Source organism: Cimex lectularius, unplaced genomic scaffold, assembly GCF_000648675.2.
Source record: "Cimex lectularius strain Harlan isolate CLEC.00 unplaced genomic scaffold, Clec_2.1 scaffold106, whole genome shotgun sequence".
Lineage (NCBI taxonomy): Eukaryota > Metazoa > Arthropoda > Insecta > Hemiptera > Cimicidae > Cimex > Cimex lectularius.
The window spans coordinates 944887-964819 of NW_019392769.1; the positions used below are offsets into that span (position 1 = coordinate 944887).

The 19933-nt window shown below is 36.9% G+C and overlaps 1 protein-coding gene across 4 annotated transcripts in view; it reads left to right on the top strand.

Annotated features, from left to right (window-relative positions):
• LOC106662232 (guanine nucleotide-binding protein G(I)/G(S)/G(T) subunit beta-1) overlaps positions 1–19933 on the top strand; it is a 64736-nt gene that overhangs the window by 18596 nt on the left and 26207 nt on the right. For all 4 annotated transcript variants that reach the window (XM_014386143.2, XM_014386145.1, XM_014386144.2 and 1 more), the window contains exon 2: positions 6968–7058. In XM_014386143.2, coding sequence (XP_014241629.1) covers positions 7002–7058 — 57 coding nt within the window. In that variant the 5' untranslated portion in view covers positions 6968–7001. The remainder of the gene's footprint in view (positions 1–6967; positions 7059–19933) is intronic.

Here is a 19933-nt window from a genome sequence, read left to right on the forward strand (position 1 = left end):
TGTCAGAGATTCTTATGGAAATGCGCGAGGGGGATGAATTCGTAGTTCTACTGTTATTAGTATTCATGTGTTGCATCATTTCGCTATCATGGGTAGCCTCGCTTCTCCCTGCTTATACCCTTGACCATCTACAGAAAATTACGAAAATGTCCATGCGATATGATCAGAAAATACCAAAAAAGTTTTATCACCCCATGATCTTCACCGAAAATCTCTTAATTTGCTACCAAATTCCTTTTTTGGAGAAGGGAGGTTGTGTGTAAAATAAAAATGTAACAAAATTTTTATAGATTTGTCACCTACTGTGCCAAAAATTACATCTTAGAAAAAACAATAAAATTTAAAATGAAACCCTTATCCATTTGGTTGAATTCCATTTAGGTTAATTTTATTTTTGACATATTTTCTCGAGACAAAAGTTTAATTTTGGATGAATGAATAAATTTTGATTATTTTCGCTTAATTACCAAGGGCAGGTGAAAATTCGTATTTGAGTTCGATTTGTAAATCCTGTTACTAACAGCACTATCAATAATTAAAAACAATATTTTTTGAGTTGTACTCTATACAACTATATTTATTATTTTATAATATATTTAGTCGATGTCAGCCTTTCTTAGATCATCCTGGTCCGGATATAATTGATAAAAAAACAAGTAGACCACTGAAGACGACGAAAATCGTTTGACATACCAAATCAGCGAGACTAAGCGGGCCATAATGATAGATGTCTGCCCAAATTGTAAATACATTGTTGTCCTGTATGTAATATTGAAACAATTTGCAATAAATAAGGATAGATTTTGGTAAAAAAAAGACTTTTTCATTTAACTATATTTCAGAAATTACAGTGGATATCATCCAAAATTATATAAAATACATTAAAAATAGCGTCAAATGTTAAATATAAAAATAAAATATATTGATTTGTAATAATAAAAAAATATATGTTTTATCAGGTCATTTAAATACTGCATTTTTGTAAGTACAATGAAGCTTTTATTTTTTCCTGAATTTTTTTCGCTGGGATTTTACTATTTTATCTTCCGTTTATTCATTTGTTAAATTTAAGTGTTTTATGAAAAATTTTTGGGGTTAGTCAATGTGGAGTATCAAGTGTACCAAGCAAGAACGCCCAAATTAATTTTTTTTATCTCTTTGATTTTTTAATCAGTTTATTTGAGGTGGTCATGTATTCAAAGCCATTAAGCATAGGTTTTTTTCTTCAATTTATAAACTTAATAAAACCAAGGTTTGAAAGTCTTGGTAAACTTCGTATACTATTCGTAGACATTCTACAATAAGCTTATTTTAATTTTTTAAACCGACTCGTTTTTTTGTAAACAATTTAATGGTTTATTGAAGGTTGGTCACAGTACAATTTCCCCTAGGAAGAGATTCTTACAACGGAAACGCATTACAGTGGCCATTTTAAATTTATTCACAGCCACTATTGATCTTTCTGAGAAAGGTAATCGGGGCATAAACCGTCTTCAGGAGACAACATTTCGTTTGAACGTCGCCTAGTTCCCCTAGTTTCGTAACGGGGTCAACAGTGGTTTATTTATTTTTAGTCACATTTCACTAGCCCCACTGACCGCCAAATACGAGCAAACATCAAACGTCCGACCCAAACAAAAAAACTCCACCGGTTTCCAGAGGAAGACGCGCGTGAACGGGAAATTGATTGTTTCCGGCTGGATGCCACGTAACCGTATAAAATGGGCAAATATGAAAAGTTGAAAAGGAGAACTTAATTGTTCTAAGTAATAAGACGAGAGGACATTTCAGCTCGGCATTACATATTGCTTTTCTTGTGGGAATGTGAGGGTCAACGACCGGCAGCATACTACAGACTCTGGCGGGCCGCTGGGGATTAATTGTTGGCAGCACCGTGCTTATGAAGTAGATCGACCGTAAGCACTGTTCGACCCTTTTTCTCAAATGATCCTTTGCATAAATGCACGGGCTAACGAGATTCGCGAGAGCTGCCTTTGACCAAGAGTGTATAATTATTTAAATTAGGATTCCTCGTCGGAAGTCAAGTGCATATCTGGTTAAAGTTTTATTTGGGATGCTGAAGTTAGACTCTAGACAGTTTGGGATGGCTGTGGTCTAATCGAATTTTGCATTAATCGATCAAGTGCAAACAGACGCGCATTAAGCCGCTTCTTGAACTACTATCGGCTCAAATCATCGTTTTATCCCATTGTTATTAGGATGTAAATAGGAGTTATTATTGTATTTCATGTATGCAGATATAACTAAGCATTCGAGGTCAAAGAAGTACGATATCGTCCTTAACCCATCCATTTAAGAAGCTACTTGATATATACCAGACTTGCAACAGCGCTTAACAACGCCAGAATCATAATTGTCATAACTAAAATAATATTTAAAACAATCGGTTTTTGTTATTTGTACGCTTGACAGAACAACTTTAAACCCCACGTGTCAAAAATTGGCTTAAACACCGTCAACTTCACAGATTTTTAGGCATATTTTAATCTAAATTAATTTACTTTGTAGATGGAGATGACTTTCCATATCACTCATAAGATAATGAAGGAAACAAGTTTTTGTTTGCGTTTGAAAAGAGAAGGGAAAAATATTTTCACTATTTGATAGAGATAAGGTTACAGTTTGATAAAAGTAATCACTTAAATCAATCTCAGAAATGCAGGGGCGTAAAATAGAACAATTTGAGTTGGGAAAATTTCCTTGGTATTAATCCAATTTTTCGATAGTTAGACCGTTTAGTTAGAGTAATGAGAGAAAAATCTAATTAACAATATCACATTTTACTGAATAAAATTATTATATCCAGTGAAGTTAATCATTTTGGTCTGCATATGCTCGCTGTTTTAGGTTTTTTATACGCATTCGGCCTCTTCAGTAGTACGATCAAGGATATAAGTTGGTTGAGGCTATGGCACAAGAAAAATTTCCCCCAATATATTAAGGCTTTTTAGTAGATTGAAAGAACCGGGTCCTCGGTATTTATCGTCAGAGGGTTTGCTATCTTCATTGGTTTGATTAAGAATATAATGGTGAGGGTAAGATACAAGAAAAATTCTTCAACCCAAATATTGAAGGCTTAGTAGCATATTGAGAGAACCTGTTTCGGCTTTTACCCCATCGTCAGAGGTTCGTATAGGGTATAAGTTAGGCAAGTACTCAAGGAAAACCCCTTCCCCAGTATTTTAAAGGTTTTGTAGCATTAAATTCATTAATTTCGTGGTCCGATTGACCAATTAATGTATTAAAATTAATTAAGGTTTTTTGTTGAGATAAAAAAGTCAATCGCACGAGCGGGATTCGAACCCACGATCTTCGGCTTGATACGCCGCTGCTCTACCACTTGAGCTATCGCGACCTCGATCCACTCGGACACCAACTTCCCATCTCAACTGCACCTCTTGAATTTTCACTTGTGATCGTGGGTTCGAATCCCGCTCGTGCGATTGACTTTTTTATCTCAACAAAAAACCTTAATTAATTGTTTTGTAGCATATTGAGAGAACCTGGTCCTATCATCAGTATTTCTCGCCAGAGATGTTTCGGCTTTTACCCCATCGTCAGAGGTTGGTTTAGTGTATAAGGGATGGTTAGGCAAGTACACAAGGAAAATCCCTTTCCCCAGCATTTCAAAGGTTTTGTAGCATATTGGGAAAACGGTCCTATCCATTGTGTTTCTCGTCAGACCTGTTACGCCATCATCGGTGGTTGAACAAAGATAAATGCAAGGCAAGACAAGGCAGCAAGCAAAATTCCCTCAAAGATATAAGGCTTTATGAGACAACCCAATCCTCTGTTTCTCGTCATGTATGTTCCGGTTTTTTCCATCTTCAGTGGTTGGCTGAGGATATAAACAGGGTGATGCAAAGCCGTGAAGATGGGACGTCTGACAGACCAAACGGAAACGATCAACCTCAGTTACGAAGAAATCACACAATTCAATTGGTACAAGTTGAATGCTTAAAAATCGGGCTTTAAATTTAATTTTATCCAATTGAATGATATCCAGTGAAGTGCGAAGCGTCTAAAAATTTTGTGTTCGGTCGAATATGACGAAACGCATTGTTAAATTGGCCTCAATAAAGAGGCAGGCACTCGTTGTTTGCTCCCTAACTAACATGAGCTCTTCAGAGTAAAAATAACTTTTATAACCCAAAACTGTCATACACAGGTGAATAGTGTTATCAGACTGATGAGCATGTAAAAATAGTTGGGCTGTACATACTAATATATGGCGATTTTTAATTTATCTTTAATTCATTGCCTAGCAACGGCTTCAGCAAAGTTTATCCTCTGGGTATATAAAATCAGTCGAAGATATAGTTCTATCTTAGGGATAGGGATAAAAGAGGTCGGCCACAAGACCTCATGAGTAGATCTGTTGTGTTTTATATAACTAACTGGCCAGCTTCAGGCTGTTAATCAACCTCCACAGCCTTGCCAGAGGCTCCTTAGTGTAGCGTCTTGATTTGGTTTTTCCTGTCCTAGTGTAAGAACTTGCACCTACATAGACCTTCACAGGAACGTAAAAAGGTTCTGCGGTCTCCTCTTCCTGGCAGTATCTGCACAGTGTTCCTTCTGTCTGTACTCCTATCCGGCGCATGTGCTTTCTTAAGTGGCAATGCCCTGTCAGGATTCCAACCAGAATCCTGGTTCGGTTGCGGTTGCCTTACAGTATTTATTTGTAAGTTTTGCAGATGGCCCTTCTATGAACCTCTTCGCGTGCTTCATGCCTGTGGAATTGTTATTGTAATCATTAAGGATCCATTTTAAGATGTATACTGTTTTGTGGCAGGATGCTGAGCCACAGAAGGGTTCAGGACCCTGAAAGTCCATGTTGGCCAAGGACCCAGGCCAGGGCAGGTCATTTGTCAATGACTTTCGTCAGAGCCTCCATGCAGTTACAAACACTCTTTGTCTTCTCCTCACATGAGGCTACATTTTTGTCCATATTATTTTCGTTTTACGCTTTTTAATCACTAAATTAATAGGCTTTATTTCTCCTCAGTTTCTGTTTTCAACTTGTTTAGTTGTGTTGTGAGCTGTGTTTGGTACGAATGCAATAAATGTTTGTAATGTCCAACGTTATTTTGTTCGATTTAGAGAAGGAAATATCGTTTTTGAAGACATTGTGAGGCATAGGCTAAGGAAAATCCTTTTTTTGACGGCCCGAGAACTAGGAGAGATACAGATGTTAAATGTTTCCCATACAACCATTAGAAATCTCATCCAAAGACTTGGTTTAGTCTGAAAGAACGCTACATGGTTGCCACACGATCTCAGTAAAAGAAATTTGGCGGATCAATTTGTTCTTCATTACTCTGTCGTCACTCATACGACCCATTTCTTCATAGACAGGTGATGAAACATGAATCACATTCAAAACTATAGCCAGCAAAAAAAAAGATTCCCAACCCAATCAACGAACCCAAGTTGTTCCAAAACAACGCAAAAAAAAAACGTATGCTGTTCATTTGATGGGACTGATTTTACCCCTTGCCAAGTGTACGGTACCACAAGGGCAAACGTTTAGTAGTCGTACTATGAACAGCTAACCCGTTTAGACCTTCAAATAAAGGAAAAACGGCCTACACTAGCAAACATAAAAGTTATTTTTTATCACATCCGGACGTTTCACCTTGTGTCTACTTCTTTCCATCAATTAATTATTCTTTCTAAGATCTTGGTTGAGATGAAAAAGTCAGTGTCAAGAGCGGGATACGAACCCACGACCTATGGCTCAATACGCCGCTACTCAACCACTTGAACTATCGTGACTTCTATCGTCTCGGACACCAACTCTCCATCTCAACTTACAACCGTCCGAATTTCCCTATTTCTGCCATTTTCAACTAACTTGTGACTATTTATTTCGGTGATTACAAAAATTTTAAATGGCCACAACTTTTAATTTTCGAAAATGTTCGAACGTTCCTGAACTCAAAAGATCGGAATTTTATGCGAAAGATGCTACCCGAAAGATGGCAGAAAGTAATACATCTCCTAATAGTCAAAAACATGCTAGGTATTACAAAAATAAAAATATATACTGTAAAAAAAGTCATTATTTTCTTATCAACCCAAAGTTGAATTTTGTGATACGTTCTGTCCAAAATCAGTAATGACGTTTCAAAGTCGGCTATTTTTTTCTTTCTAAAATGGTTCGGCTCTTTAAGTTAAAGGAAATGTCTTTCCCTGTACCTCTGTATGGTATACATGGTGCGCCGTCTTTCTAAGCTAAACCTATTCGACGACGGCTTCATTTATGCCCGAATTCAGCAGTAAATTTACTGTAGCGGGACGAGGAAACAGAGCCTTTCTCATTGTTGAATGAAGCTCCATTATTAACCGGCCTTGGTATAAAATTTCACTCCGCAGTTCTCTTCACTGTGTGACGGGCCATTCTAAATTGTTATTCCCACGCTTGGACGGTAAAATTACCCATCATTTTTTCATTTCATATTTTATCATTTCTTCGAAATTCCGAGCTTAGACGCAAAATTATAAAGTGCGATTTCGTGCTTGTAACGTCAAAAGAACCGTATATTTAAAATACTCACGAATCGACTAGTTTTTACTATATTCCTGGCAGAAAGCCAGTCGTACAGTGAAATATAATGCAATTTGAATTTGTATTCCTACTCGTTTAAAAAAACGACCCTCTCTAGAACAAGAGAGGTGATGGTTGCGTGCCTGTGCAACATTTCCACTGTCTACATTATTCAAGGCACGCAGAACGGCTGTGCAGCTACTGTTTGAGCTGGGAAATTACTCTGGGTGGTCTCTCGTGTCCTGAAGAGTCATTGTAACCGGCGAAACCAGACGGACCGATTGACATATTTTAGTTTAGACTATATCCAAGTTGCACTACTGATATTACAAATACTCATTACAATTCATGATAAATATTTAATTAAACGAATATTTGACAATGTCTTTTTTTTTCCAGCTCCAGTCGGCGTAAAGAGCGATAGAGTGCAAGTATGAATGAGTTGGACAGTTTACGTCAAGAAGCTGAAACTCTCAAAAATGCAATACGAGTAAGTAGAAAAAAAACATCAAAACATAAACATATCCTAGGCATAAATCCTACTTTTATTCAAATAAAATCAGTTTTAAGAAATTTTTAATCAAGAATACAGAAGAATCTTGTACATAATATATAAATATGAAATTTTACACAATTCATTTAGTTTAGCCTCCTATTTTTCACTACCAATTATTTTTCTAGTGTAGTTGTATTTATTGGCTGGCATTAATTATATAGAGTTTTATTGACAAATTAGGCTGATTTCCTAAAACAAAACCCTACATATCTACATTGAATTTTTTTAAGGGTATCTTTTTTGTGGCAATTTAAACGAACGGCAAAAACATACTTGAAAAATTGAGCTCATAAAACATGAACATTGTAAAATAATAAAATAATTAACACATTTACAATTACAAATACCTTTGAAGGTTTAAAAAGTTCAAAAGGTTTTATCTTCACCTAAATTTGTTTTTGTTTTGCATTTTTTTTTCTTGAGTATTTTTTATTTCAGTTTGTTTGCAATCGAGTGATAACATTTCATTTTATATTATAAATAGTGTCCTTAGTGACGTATATAATTTCTACGTATTCTACGTAAACTAATTTTTTTATTATTATTTAGAAATGATAACCCCTCTAATATTATCTTGAAATTTCGTTATCAGATAGAATTTTATTTGAACACATCATCCGGTGGAATCCGAGACCCGTTTTTTGCTTAAGAATAAATATTGTTATATTAAAAATAAAGCTGGGCTTTTATCCGGGAAGAAGTAATTGCGATGATCCCACTCTTATGGGGTTTTTAATTTTTACTCTTCTTTCTGAATTCTTTAGTGATAATAACGCACCAATCCAGTAAACAAAATAATCATGGTTGAAAAAATATATTAAACATGGATTACTTTTCTATAGACATTAAATTTTAATTGTAAGACAAACTGTAATAATAATTTATAATTAAAACTCGATGATCTGTATCGGATTGATTCATTAATACATATTCCGATTGCAGTTTTAATTTTACCAAACTAGAAACCTTTACGACGAGTAAGTCAGGTTTTATTTATGACTTAGAAGGTAGGACTTAAAATAGAGATGGTTTTGGTTTAATAATATTCTGATTTAATAATATTTTAATAATATTCTAATTTAATAATATTTCTGCAAAATTGTAAATACAACAGCACCGATTTCTGCCAAATCACTTTCACAGAAACGTGTTGTAATTGTATAAATCGACAGTAATTAGTGAACCACTTTTTCATAGACATTTTTGAATTTTAAATCGGGAGCGTTTGTTTAATAAACTTTTTCATGGTAAATTTGAAAAAATGACTACTTGTAAAATCAAATCACCAACAGCAATGCGGTCTCTTAAATTTGTGGTGCTTAACGAGCGTCGCACCCAAGTAAGGTTAAACTCACAACTTCCTTTAAATGGGCCACCCTTAAGCCCAGAGTGCGGCGAACATCACCCACGTGTCTCTTTACCCAGTTGTTTCTATTCGTTTTTAATTTCATCATTACCGGGTAAATTATTATACATACTAGTTTTTTTAATATATTGGCCTACAGGCTTGTAGGCTTGTAGTTTTATTTGTTCTCTCAATGTATCTTCTTGAAAGTCATAGAGGTTAGATTATTGGCAGGATATCCCAGGCTGGATATTGCCAATATTAAGAAAATCGAGGCTGCCGAGTAAGCCATTTCAGGCCCTAAATGGGAGGGAATATTATCTCGCTTCCTGCGCGTAAAAGGTTTGCTGTTGGTGACAGTTTGAAAACGAGCTGGAAACGAATACCAGAAGCTGCAGCTAAATCACAGATAAGAGTCAGATAGAACCGTCACATATCAGATCGTGGCCGATGGCAAATCAATCAGGGCCCGTTTTTATTGAAAACATTTCGCAAAACAAATTATTCCCCCGAGTCCAGACAATTTTAACATGAAGGTTATTGTACTTGATTTGGACGCGCAATAATCGACGGAATTCGGCTTAACGAAGTGTTCGATTTTTGATCAATTTTTCACTATTTTCGACATGAATCACCCGAACAAGAAGTTAAAAGCAGAAATGGATCCAAGTTTTGATAACTTGGCGAGATTAGCCAGCCGCTAGCAGTGACGTCAACAATCCATCACTGCCACGGTTTTGAAATAGTTAACAAGCGTTTCCGATGAAAGTTTCTATTTTTGCCATTAGGAAAATGTTCTGGAAGGCGAAAATATTTCAGACGGTTTTGCTCTTCCGATCTAGTCTTTAACACCGTGACAAAGCACGTTCGCTTTATTGTTTTAACATGGACATCGATCGATATTCAGTTTGCTTAAATACAAAAGAAAGAAATAATTTCACATTTTTTTCATCTTTAAACCTTAAGAATTATTTATATAAACGGGAGTGAGAAGAACGATGTCCATCCTCCAGGTGTCATGGACGACAAGTCGACTACAATAGAATACGAGCTCATACTCGCTAAATTCAGCACACGATTAAACTATTTATGCTGTTTTTCTCGTCGTTTCTTTTTTCGGTTTATGAATAGCTACATCTGGGGGGACAATGTCGTTAATGTCGCTACCGATTAACTATGCCGAATAGAATTTCAAAAACACGTAAAACACGATTAGGCTAAACTCCAGTTATACACGAATATCATAATTATCATGACAATAGCTCCCACGGACGGGGCCGAGCCTACGTCGAAATTCTAAACTTGTTTCCCTCGATTCCAATCAATTTTCAACTTGTCAGACATGGACGCGGACCGGATGCGATCGATTTTGGCCAAACTACTGCCAACAGTTCAATGACTCGAAATTCTCGAGAGCGAATTGAAATTTTCAAAATGAGACCATATTTTCAAATCGCTATTTCAAATCGAGTATCCTATATTATACAAAAATGATAAATTCAAAATTTCATATTTGGATTTCAAATTGAAAATTGTATCTCGAACCAGCAATATAAATCGGCCCTTTTACATATTCACTTAAAATGTCTTACGTAGGAAATCGTCATAAAAATTAAAAATTCTATATATTACAAAAAAATGTACCGAATGTGAATTTACGTTATAATTCATGGTATTGTCCTCGACTGTGCATCAACAAGGAGCTACCGACTTCCACTCACGTCAGATATTTTGGACTATGCCTAGAGAGACGTGGAATCTTCTCACAAGACTTAAGAGACAACGTAACACAAGACATCCTCTACAATCAGGCTGGCGTCCCACAGGGGAGCATTCTTGGTCCAATCCTGTATGGCTCTGAACCTTATCCAAGTAACCTTCGACAACAAAGACTCCTTGAGCTATCAAACCCTGGTGTAAAAATGTTGGATAAGCCTAATTGAATTGAAAAATGGTTTTGCCTCCCACCCCCACATTAACAAGGTGGTACCGACTTCTACTTAAGTCAGATACTCACGCCTATACCTAGACAGAAGACTGAAATGGAATCCCTACAAAGATTCAAAGAGTTCAACTTAACAGAAGGCATAGGCCTATACCTAGACAGAAGGCTGAAGTGGAATCCATACAAAAGACTCAAAGACATCAATTTAACAGAAGGCATTCTGTATAAACGCTATCTACCCACAACTTATTACCTCATCCGTGAATCCTATTTAACTGACAGCTGCTTCAAAGGTGCGGCAACGTGTGCCCCGATATCAGACAGTCAGGCTGACGCGTCCCAAAATGGGATCGCTCTTGGTCCCATCCTTTGAACCATTTATACTGCTGACTTTATACATCCCATCACCAACATTGCCGGATGACACCACGATTATGTCCTATAACCCGAATCCTATCCAAGCATATTCCAATTTCCAAGGAATAGAGCAAAAAGCCGAGAACAATAACGAATGAGGAAAAACGTAACGTGACTTGCCCTGTACGGTACATCAGTAACAAGGTGCTACCGACTTTCACTCAGTTCAGATACTTAGGACGATACCTAGTGTCCCTCCTCACAATAACACGACTTGGCAAAAGATTTGTACAACTTCTAAGTATTTTAGGGCCGAAATCTCCTTTGACCGTCAAAATTCAACTAATTCTACACAAGATATTATTGCGATCACTTTGGACATACGGAATGGAACTGGTGTTCTGCCAAACTATCCAATATCCAGCTCATTCAATCCTTCCAGTCAACATTCCTCAGAAAAATCCTTACTTAATCACTAATTTCGATAACCACAAAGATTAAACTTTCCTTTTGCCCTACGGTAATGCCCGTGACAGCACATATTTGTAATATGCATTTTGATATGTAGAGAGGCTGTAAGTGAATTATTTAAAAAAAATGCAAAATTGAATCATGAAATGATCTAAATTCCACATTGCTTCGAAATTTCTGGTTGTCTTGTTAGTTTAGATATGAAACCAAATTTACATATTTTTAATTTGTAATTTCATATTATTGAAAATTTCAAAATGTGTTTTTAAAATTAGGATAGAAAAAAAATTCCTAAAATCCTTTGAAAATTTAGTCTCGTTTCATAATGGTATAATTCAAATCGAATGTTTAATAAGGAAACAAATTTTCAAATTGCTCTAGAATTGATTTTTGCATTGTCACGAAAAGGGAGTATGAAATCAATGTTCCTTATAATCAAAAATTCTTAAATTTCCTTTGAGGAATTGCCTCAGATATTTCTGATCAAAAGTTAAAAATTCAAGTAAATTGAAACTTTTAAATGAAACAATTATATTTTGTCCAGTAAATTTGCAATTACGTGTAATCCAAATTTTTACATATATTGTTGATGTTTTTTTATTGGCCTTGAAATTTCAATTATCTCAGGTTTCACGGTTTTATGGAGGCCCTTTTTGCCAATTTTGGTTTATGGGTTAACTCCATTCCAAAATTCAAAAATGCCTGTAAAATGAAAATTTTTACCATAATGAAATAAAAATTGTAAACCCCAATTCTAAATTCTTCTGGTATTTCAGATTGTCTTATAAAGTTACATTTTTACGGAAACATTTATATTATTTAATATAACAATATATATTACATAATATAGACTATTCTAAATAGTTTTAAATTTTAATTTTTTTTTATCGATCAATAATTTCATATTTCTAACAATTGATTGCTCGAATAATTGCTTGAAATTTGAACTTTATACCAATTCAAAATTCCTCATTGCCCTTTGTACTGTCGTGTAATTAAAAAATTAAAGTGTCAGTGAAATCTAATATTTAAACAAAATTGAAAATATATCTACAATTCCAAACTTTTTGATATGAAAAAGTTCGAAATACGTACGTGGGTATGCATGCAGTGTCAAATTTTATGCTTGCTGCGTACATGTTTTTTAAATTTATTACTTCAACTGACAATTTAGCGACTAATAATGGAAGAGTTTTGTAATGTACTTTTAGTTGGAACCTTGTTGTCAATCGTATTGATTGTTTGACCTATTTAAGTTGAAAACATGCCTAACCAAGCTAGTGTTTTAACTTTCAAGGACTGTTATCAGCCGAAAGTACTGCTGTTTCTCACGGTCGGTTTATCAGCATTGTTTATTCTCATTACGGCTCGTGATTTTGAATTAGCTTCCGATGTTGTCAACTTTATAATAATTTTCGAACGGGGTGGTTAACTTTCTGATGTGAAAAGACAAGAGAAGACCGCCAATTTAACTTTTTTTTTTTTTGTGGATTTTCGAGGTTTTGTTTTAACATGTTTGGTGTCAGCAGTTTGATCTGTGATAATCCAGATATTCCATGTACAAAACATAAGAACAGCATATAACTGGAAAAAATCTCGACCTCCAACGGGGCCAACATAACGAAGATCCAAAGAGAAAGCAGACTTCTCTGAAAATGGCGGAATGATATTCCCTGGAGATTAATAAGCGGATGTTTAAATTTCAAAAACTCTCTCTAACCTGTTAATAAAATTTAGCCAAATTATGCGAAGATAATCATCCGGTTTGCCGCAGGAATGCCTGTGAAAAATTAAATGTTAGGAACTGATTAAGGGGTGTTTTCGTGTTGAGTCTTGACAGGTGTCTTGGAGTCTTTCTCAGGCACGTCATCATTGTGACAGTTCTAAGTATCGCCGATTGCTTATGCATCGTGCCTTGCGTTTCTTCTTTGGGGCCAACTCGTCAATATAAGGTTCAAGGTATGTGTCGTGTTTACAAAGGTGCCGTCATAAATTGACGGTATAAATAGCAGGGACGAGATTGTCTATAATTCAATGTGTGCCGTTCTTCGAAGGAAATTGGATTTTTCAACATTTTCGGTCGAAGTTGGTACAACTTTTAAGGATCGGGCGTTAGGGGCCCTGTAGAACTCGTCTGACATCTGGAAAAAATCTATCTCCGATTTGAACAGTTTCGTTTCCTCTGACTTAATGGCGTGGTAAACAGGGCATTAATACATTTAAGGAAATAAATGTTGTTTCAATGTATCTCGTAGACTAGGGGGATAGGGAAAAAGTGACGGCTACAAGGCTTTTCGCACTCGACCTGAGTATATAGATCTATTGTGCTCCTCTTTTTTGTACCTCATCTCGCAGAGGCTATGCCTTAAGTGCTGCCTGAGTGTCTGAGAAGATGGGTATTTTCCGGGAAAGTGGCTCTAGCTTTTTTGTTTCTCTGGTACAGTGTGTAATTTCATACTGAATAACTGGAGCATATTTACCTAAGTTTAAAGTCATTTCGGATTCATCCCGTAGATTCCAACTCCCGTGCTCTTATTAGTTTTTGAGCCGCCAAGCAGTAGGATTTTACTTTTAGAGAAGTTCCTTTGGCGCACTCTCCCCGTTCCGGTATTGTACTTTTTCGTGAAGTTATATTTTGGAGTAGTGGTATCGATTGGCATGCCTAATATATCATCTGCCTGTATTTCGTCCGTTGTTTGTTGACATGGCCTATCTTGCAGATGGTTGTCCATTTATAATTCAGAGCAGATGTTTCTCCTTGGATTAAAATATGGAGTGGTGGAATTTTTAACCACACCTCCAAGGCCGCAGTTTTGCTCATGAATCCAGTAACAATGAGATAGCTTGTCTTTGGGTCCCACTTAATAGCCTGATTCCTTTGGCCTGTAAAGTCTTTGTTCACCACACCATCGACCTGTCAACATTGGTCTTAAGGCACAGTTGTAGAGCCATAGGGTCAGTTCGTGGTTTAATCCCCAGCTTTTGGCCGTCTGCACCTTCCCAGGCAATTTTGTCTCCTTGTAGTTTTAATTATATGTGGATTCCATATGAGACGCTGGTTTGGTGATCCCTAGATATTTGGCTTCCTTGGAGAAAGGAATCTGTATCCCGTTTAAGTTGGGAACTTTTGGGCTTCCTATCGTCCTCTTCCTTGCGGACTCATGGTTTTGTGGGGATTAATAGATTTACACCACATGTCTACCAGGTTGGGAGCTCGTGGTACACGTTTCATCTTCGGCATTCCTTAGTCAGTAACATCCTTCTTATTGTGATTAAGACTTGAAAAGCTCACCAGATTGTACGAAGTATATTTTTAGGCTTTTTCCAATCTGTTATTATTACGTTGTTCCTTTTTGTCTGATTTTCTTGTAATTGTACATTAATGTTGATCTTACGTACAGTAATATAACTATTGTCCATATTTCATTGATATCCTATTTCTTCCGTTTGCACCTCATCAACCATTTGTCCCTTTTGTGTTCCTTTTATCTCGTGGGAAAAAAAATCGAAAAAAATTATTTGGAAAATATCAAGACGGGAGGGGGAAATAATTGGCGATTACGTAAATTGGGGCGAAAACGTCCGGCGAAGTGACAGCATCCCTCGGCGAGCTTACCCGGTCGGGGTAGAAATCGATATAACCTTTCAGACATGTTGGCGCCTATGCTACGTTCAGCTATCTGCGGGCCAGCATGTTTAAAACATTTATGCTTTATTGGACGGTTTTCGTTACGTCTCGCTTTCTTAATATACACGATGGATCCGATCCGTAACATTCCCCCTTCTTTTGTGGGGTCCGTTCAAAAGACAAGGTGGGGTGAGTATGCAGATTCACTTTTTGTAAACACAGAACAACAAAAAATCTGTGAGTAGAGCCACCCACCATTTACAAAATAAATAAGTAAAGAAGTTAGTTAAAATATTACATGGTAATTTTAATTGTCAGTTAATCCCAAGAAGAAGAAACATACTAACATCATGATCAGCTAAATTTAATCTCTCTTTGAAATAAGCTTTTTTGTGCTAAACACTGTGTCAGTTTATCACTGTTGAGTTCAAATTCGATGGTTATAGAATTTTATGACAGAAAAATCCCCATACTTATATATTAATTAAATTTAATTATCCTTCGCTTGTTGTTTTCAATTGTTTTCATCGATAGACATCACTGATGTGATTCTTTTTTATGGATGATCTGGTGGAAAATGAGGAGCATTTTCGATAGAAATAGTTAATGCAGTCGTTATGGCCGTACATTTTGACAATGTTCATACTGTTAATCTTTAATAAATTCCAACATTCCTGTTTTTTATGGTAAGACGTAAGAGGTTTGTGAAGGGTTTTAATATATTTGTTTAAAACAATATGCTTTTATTGATTGAGTTACCGTTAGGTACAGGCTAATCTGTTGAGGTATTTTATGAAACCATGGGTGCTTTAACTTCGAAACAATTATTAAGTCGTGTATATTTGTATGAGGTGGGTTCGGGAAAATCGTAACGTTTACGAGCCTAGGTGCGATATGTGACACATTCCGTGTATCCAATTTGGAACCGGGTTGAGTTAAGGTTTACTCAGTGGGGGTTGGAGAAGGGTGTGGCCGTGGCTGGCTGCCCTCCCTACATCGGGTAGATCACGTCTACGCTCGGGGGAAGTTTATTAAATACACGTGCCACGAGTTGGGTTCTTCTGGTTACTCACCCCACCAACTTTCCCGGCTTATTCGACGCCGAACTCAATTTTATTCATTGACCGATTGCGGATCAATAAGTCGGGCGGTTTTTCTGCCCGTCGCGAACGGGGTCATTCGGGAGCCACACGTAAATAAGACTTTAAATATAGTTTTGCAGCGTGATAGATCGATTGTATTTCAGTATCTGAAGGGATTGAGATGTGACATATACTTTTTTAAACGTATGGTTTGAACTTTAAAAAATATGGTTTTGAAATATGTCTTGAGATTCACCTGTATAAATATGTACCCTAAAAGATTCACGTGTTTATCGCTTGTTACTAACATTTTTGACTGAAGAAGGCACGATGTAATCATTCGGGTAACATGCAAAACCTCGCGTACTTGTATACCTCACATGTTCACAGTATTTCTAACAGCAACATCCCGACAAGGGTCTAAAAAAGGTCGAGGCATGAGATCCTATAGGTTCTTCTGTATTTCTTCACTTTCTACTACAACCCCACAAGTTCATATAGGTCGGAGTTTGAGTTCCTGTAGGTTCTACTGTTTTTTCTTTTTAATCTTCCTACTACATCCCTTCAAGAGTTTTCAAAAAGGCCGGGGCATGAGATCCTCAGTAATAATGTCGGAAGTATAGGAGCGGACAAATAGTTGAGAATATCTCCGGCCCCTCTGCTCGTGGTTGCTCTTTTTCTGACCTTTCACGCTTTCCCCTTCAACCTGCAGCCATTTGAGCGTCCACTCTGATACCCACTGCTTTTGTATGAAAATTAAGTCGATATCCTACAATGTAAGCCTAACATTTGTTCCTAAGATTTACCTCTGTATTTGATCCCTTTCAATTACATCTCTACATGGGATTCACAAAGGCCATAGCATGAGATGGTTAGGGAGATGCTATAGAAGGGTATTTCTTCACTTCCTACTACATCCCTACAAAGAATTCCAAAAGGATCGGATCCTATAGATTTCGCTGTGTTTCATCATTTCCTACTACGACGGTACATCCCAGTATGTTGCTCATAAAGGCCGTAGCATGAATACTATAAGTTCTTCTGTATTGCTTCATTTCCTACTATATCCCTATATGGGATTCAAAAACACCGTAGCGTGAGATCCTATGTATTAAGCTGTGTTTCTTCATTTCCTATTACAGCGTTTCATCCCCACAGTTTCTCAAAAAGGCCATAACCTGGGGTTCAAAAGATCAAAAGAATAAGATGAGATCCTACAGGTTTCACTCCGTTTCTTCACTTCCTACTATTTCCCTACATAAAGTGGCTTAGACTCCATTCCTATTATACTCTACTTTGTTATATTGCTACTGCTGTACTACCTGGCATTTAATAAAAGCAATTTTCTACTGTTAAATTGTTGTATAATGGTCTGAAGATTCACCCCACATTTTAGTTTTTTAAGGGATTTAAAAAAAATTCCTTTACTACCCTAAATACAAACAAGTCCCCTCCGGTGGATATGGTGGTGTCTGTGGTGTGATGAACTTGTAATTTGGTCGATAACGATCTTTTGGTCTGCCTATTCTCGGTGGGTTGGTCTGTCAGATGCGTTTCGGGATTTCGCCATCTTCAATGGTTCGTCAAGAGTATACCAGGGCGTGTCAAGTCCACTGAAGAAGGTGAAATGCCTAAACGCATCGGTAAAGACCAAATTAAAGGTAATACTATATGCAGGCATGTGGCCACCTCTTATCAATCTTCATTCAGTCCGTATCAGTTAATGGGACTAATTCTCCAACTGGAAATTTTATTACCGACTGTTTTTTTAAATCATAACCAGAGGGGTAAAGTTTCAGTTACCCAGAAGACTTCATCAGCGCAAAGAAGGGGGGAAGTCACCACTCTCATAGGTACCCGTAGTCGCCTGAGATGGTTTTACTTTGACCAAGCCCATCCCCAACCTGGAAGTAAAACGTGAAAACTAAAATCTGGACACCTCCAACTGGAGCTGAATTACGCGGGATGCTTCCCTTCCGTGTCTCTGGACGACTTATTCTTCGTGTCGAAACTTGCGTGCCCCCGGAGGTTTTAAGGTTCAGATATCAACAGATGACGAGATAAAGATCAACAGATATCTTATTCATCCCTCTGCGGTATCGCGGTTCTGGGGAGGAGGCGGTTCCATCGGATTGAAACTTTTTAACCCGAACGCCGACAGCCTCCAGATCTGGTTCTGGATCAATGGAAATATATTCTTCTAAACAAATATTCGGATTATTTCTCCCTGTTGTAGATGTTCATAGAAAGAGTAATAACTGGCGCCTTTTCCTTCTATTTGTCTGTCCACTTGATTGACCGAACATTGAACAGCTGTCCTCTTTGTCAAGTGTTTGGTAAAAAGAAGCACTTACGTTGTAATAGCGATCTTATCGTACACACGTGTTCATAAAAGCTGTTCACTGTTGTAATTATGGTTTGTTTCTGTGGTATTATATCTCAGGCCATTAGTGCCACAGTTTTAAATTAAATTAATTTTTCCTTTCTTTTTTCAAACAAATTATTGTTCCTTTTCAGCAGTTTGTGTGTGGTGTGATAAAAAGGCGAAAGTAATGTTTAAACAAGGCCATTTTTGGAGTGAATCGGGAATCAGACTTAAAATGAGAAAGTTGGGAAGTAACTACAGTGCTCTCTGGTTCGCGGAACAGTTTACGAATCTAAAAACCACACTGTTTATATGCTCCACGCCCCTTGGGTCATATCTAATTTAGTCGCTAAGGCACACTCATTTAATTTGGACCGAGATCAAAATCCCCTAAACTGAATCGTGAAATTTTCTCGATAGGATTATTCGTGTAGGGTAAATTTTCAATGATAATTTTAATGTTTTGTGTATGAAGTGTGAAATAGAAAAGTCAATAATTTAAAGAAAAAGCCTCCTTCAGCTGTTCAAACTCGATCTACAGTTCCAATGAAAGATTTAATCGCTGATCACTCTTGATGGAGATTCAGCTGAATAATTTCGCCACGGTGGAGGAATGTGCCCATTCGGCCGATGGTGTTATTGATTAACAACAACGGTGGTTTAGGTACATATTTCACAAGATTAAAAACTGATTGTTATACGAAACCATAATGAAAAACCCTGCAGTGTCGTCAAATAGTTTGTTTCTGCAATATGACATGGTAATTTTTCATTTTGGGGTCCGAGGTAATCCCTAATTTGGTTCTTCTCTCATCATCCTGGTCTGCGTGAATAGGAAGGTGGATCTGAAACGACCAAACTAAAGATGTATAAAGGATCATCCATGCCAAGGATGTCCATGCCTGTCAGTCAAATTTTATTCGACCCTCTTTTTTCAAATAATGGTCCATTTTTCAACATCGGTCAAGTCTTAATTCGGCATACCACGCCAGGTCAAAGCCGTCACGATGTTCTGGGCGTGTTTGGCACACGAGCCGACAATGAGTCAAGAACGGTGACCTCCAAAGAAATAGCGGGATCGATTCATCTCTGGCAAGGTTTTACACCTCAGCACACATTGACACGGTTTTTAACGAAGGGATAAACGCTATCATTTAACCTCAGGTAGTTCAAGGCATTGTCGAATAAACTAGAAGGAAAGCACCTAGAAACAAATGTAGTAAAAAAAACCTTGATTTTTCAAGCGTTATCTGTAATTATGCAATTCCTTGGAGAGTACAGTACTTCTGTTGTGGCCCTCGATTGTTTTTTTCTATCTCAGGGTTAGGTTACATAAATATTTTATTTTTGGATATTTGAGTGATGTTTAATGAGTTAGGAACTTGTTCAGAAAATCATAAGATTTGACTTGAGCACAAGGACCCCGCTTCCTTCGGTCCACTAACACTTCAGAAAAAATCTCGATAGCCTATCAAAATTATTGAAATGTAGTGTTTTCTGTGCTGCACAAACATGTTTACATCATGAGATACGATTCTATCAAATTCCGTCCATTTTTGCGCTTCTTTGCAATTCTTTCCTCTTGAGTGGAACCAATGATTCCGTCAAAAGGCAAA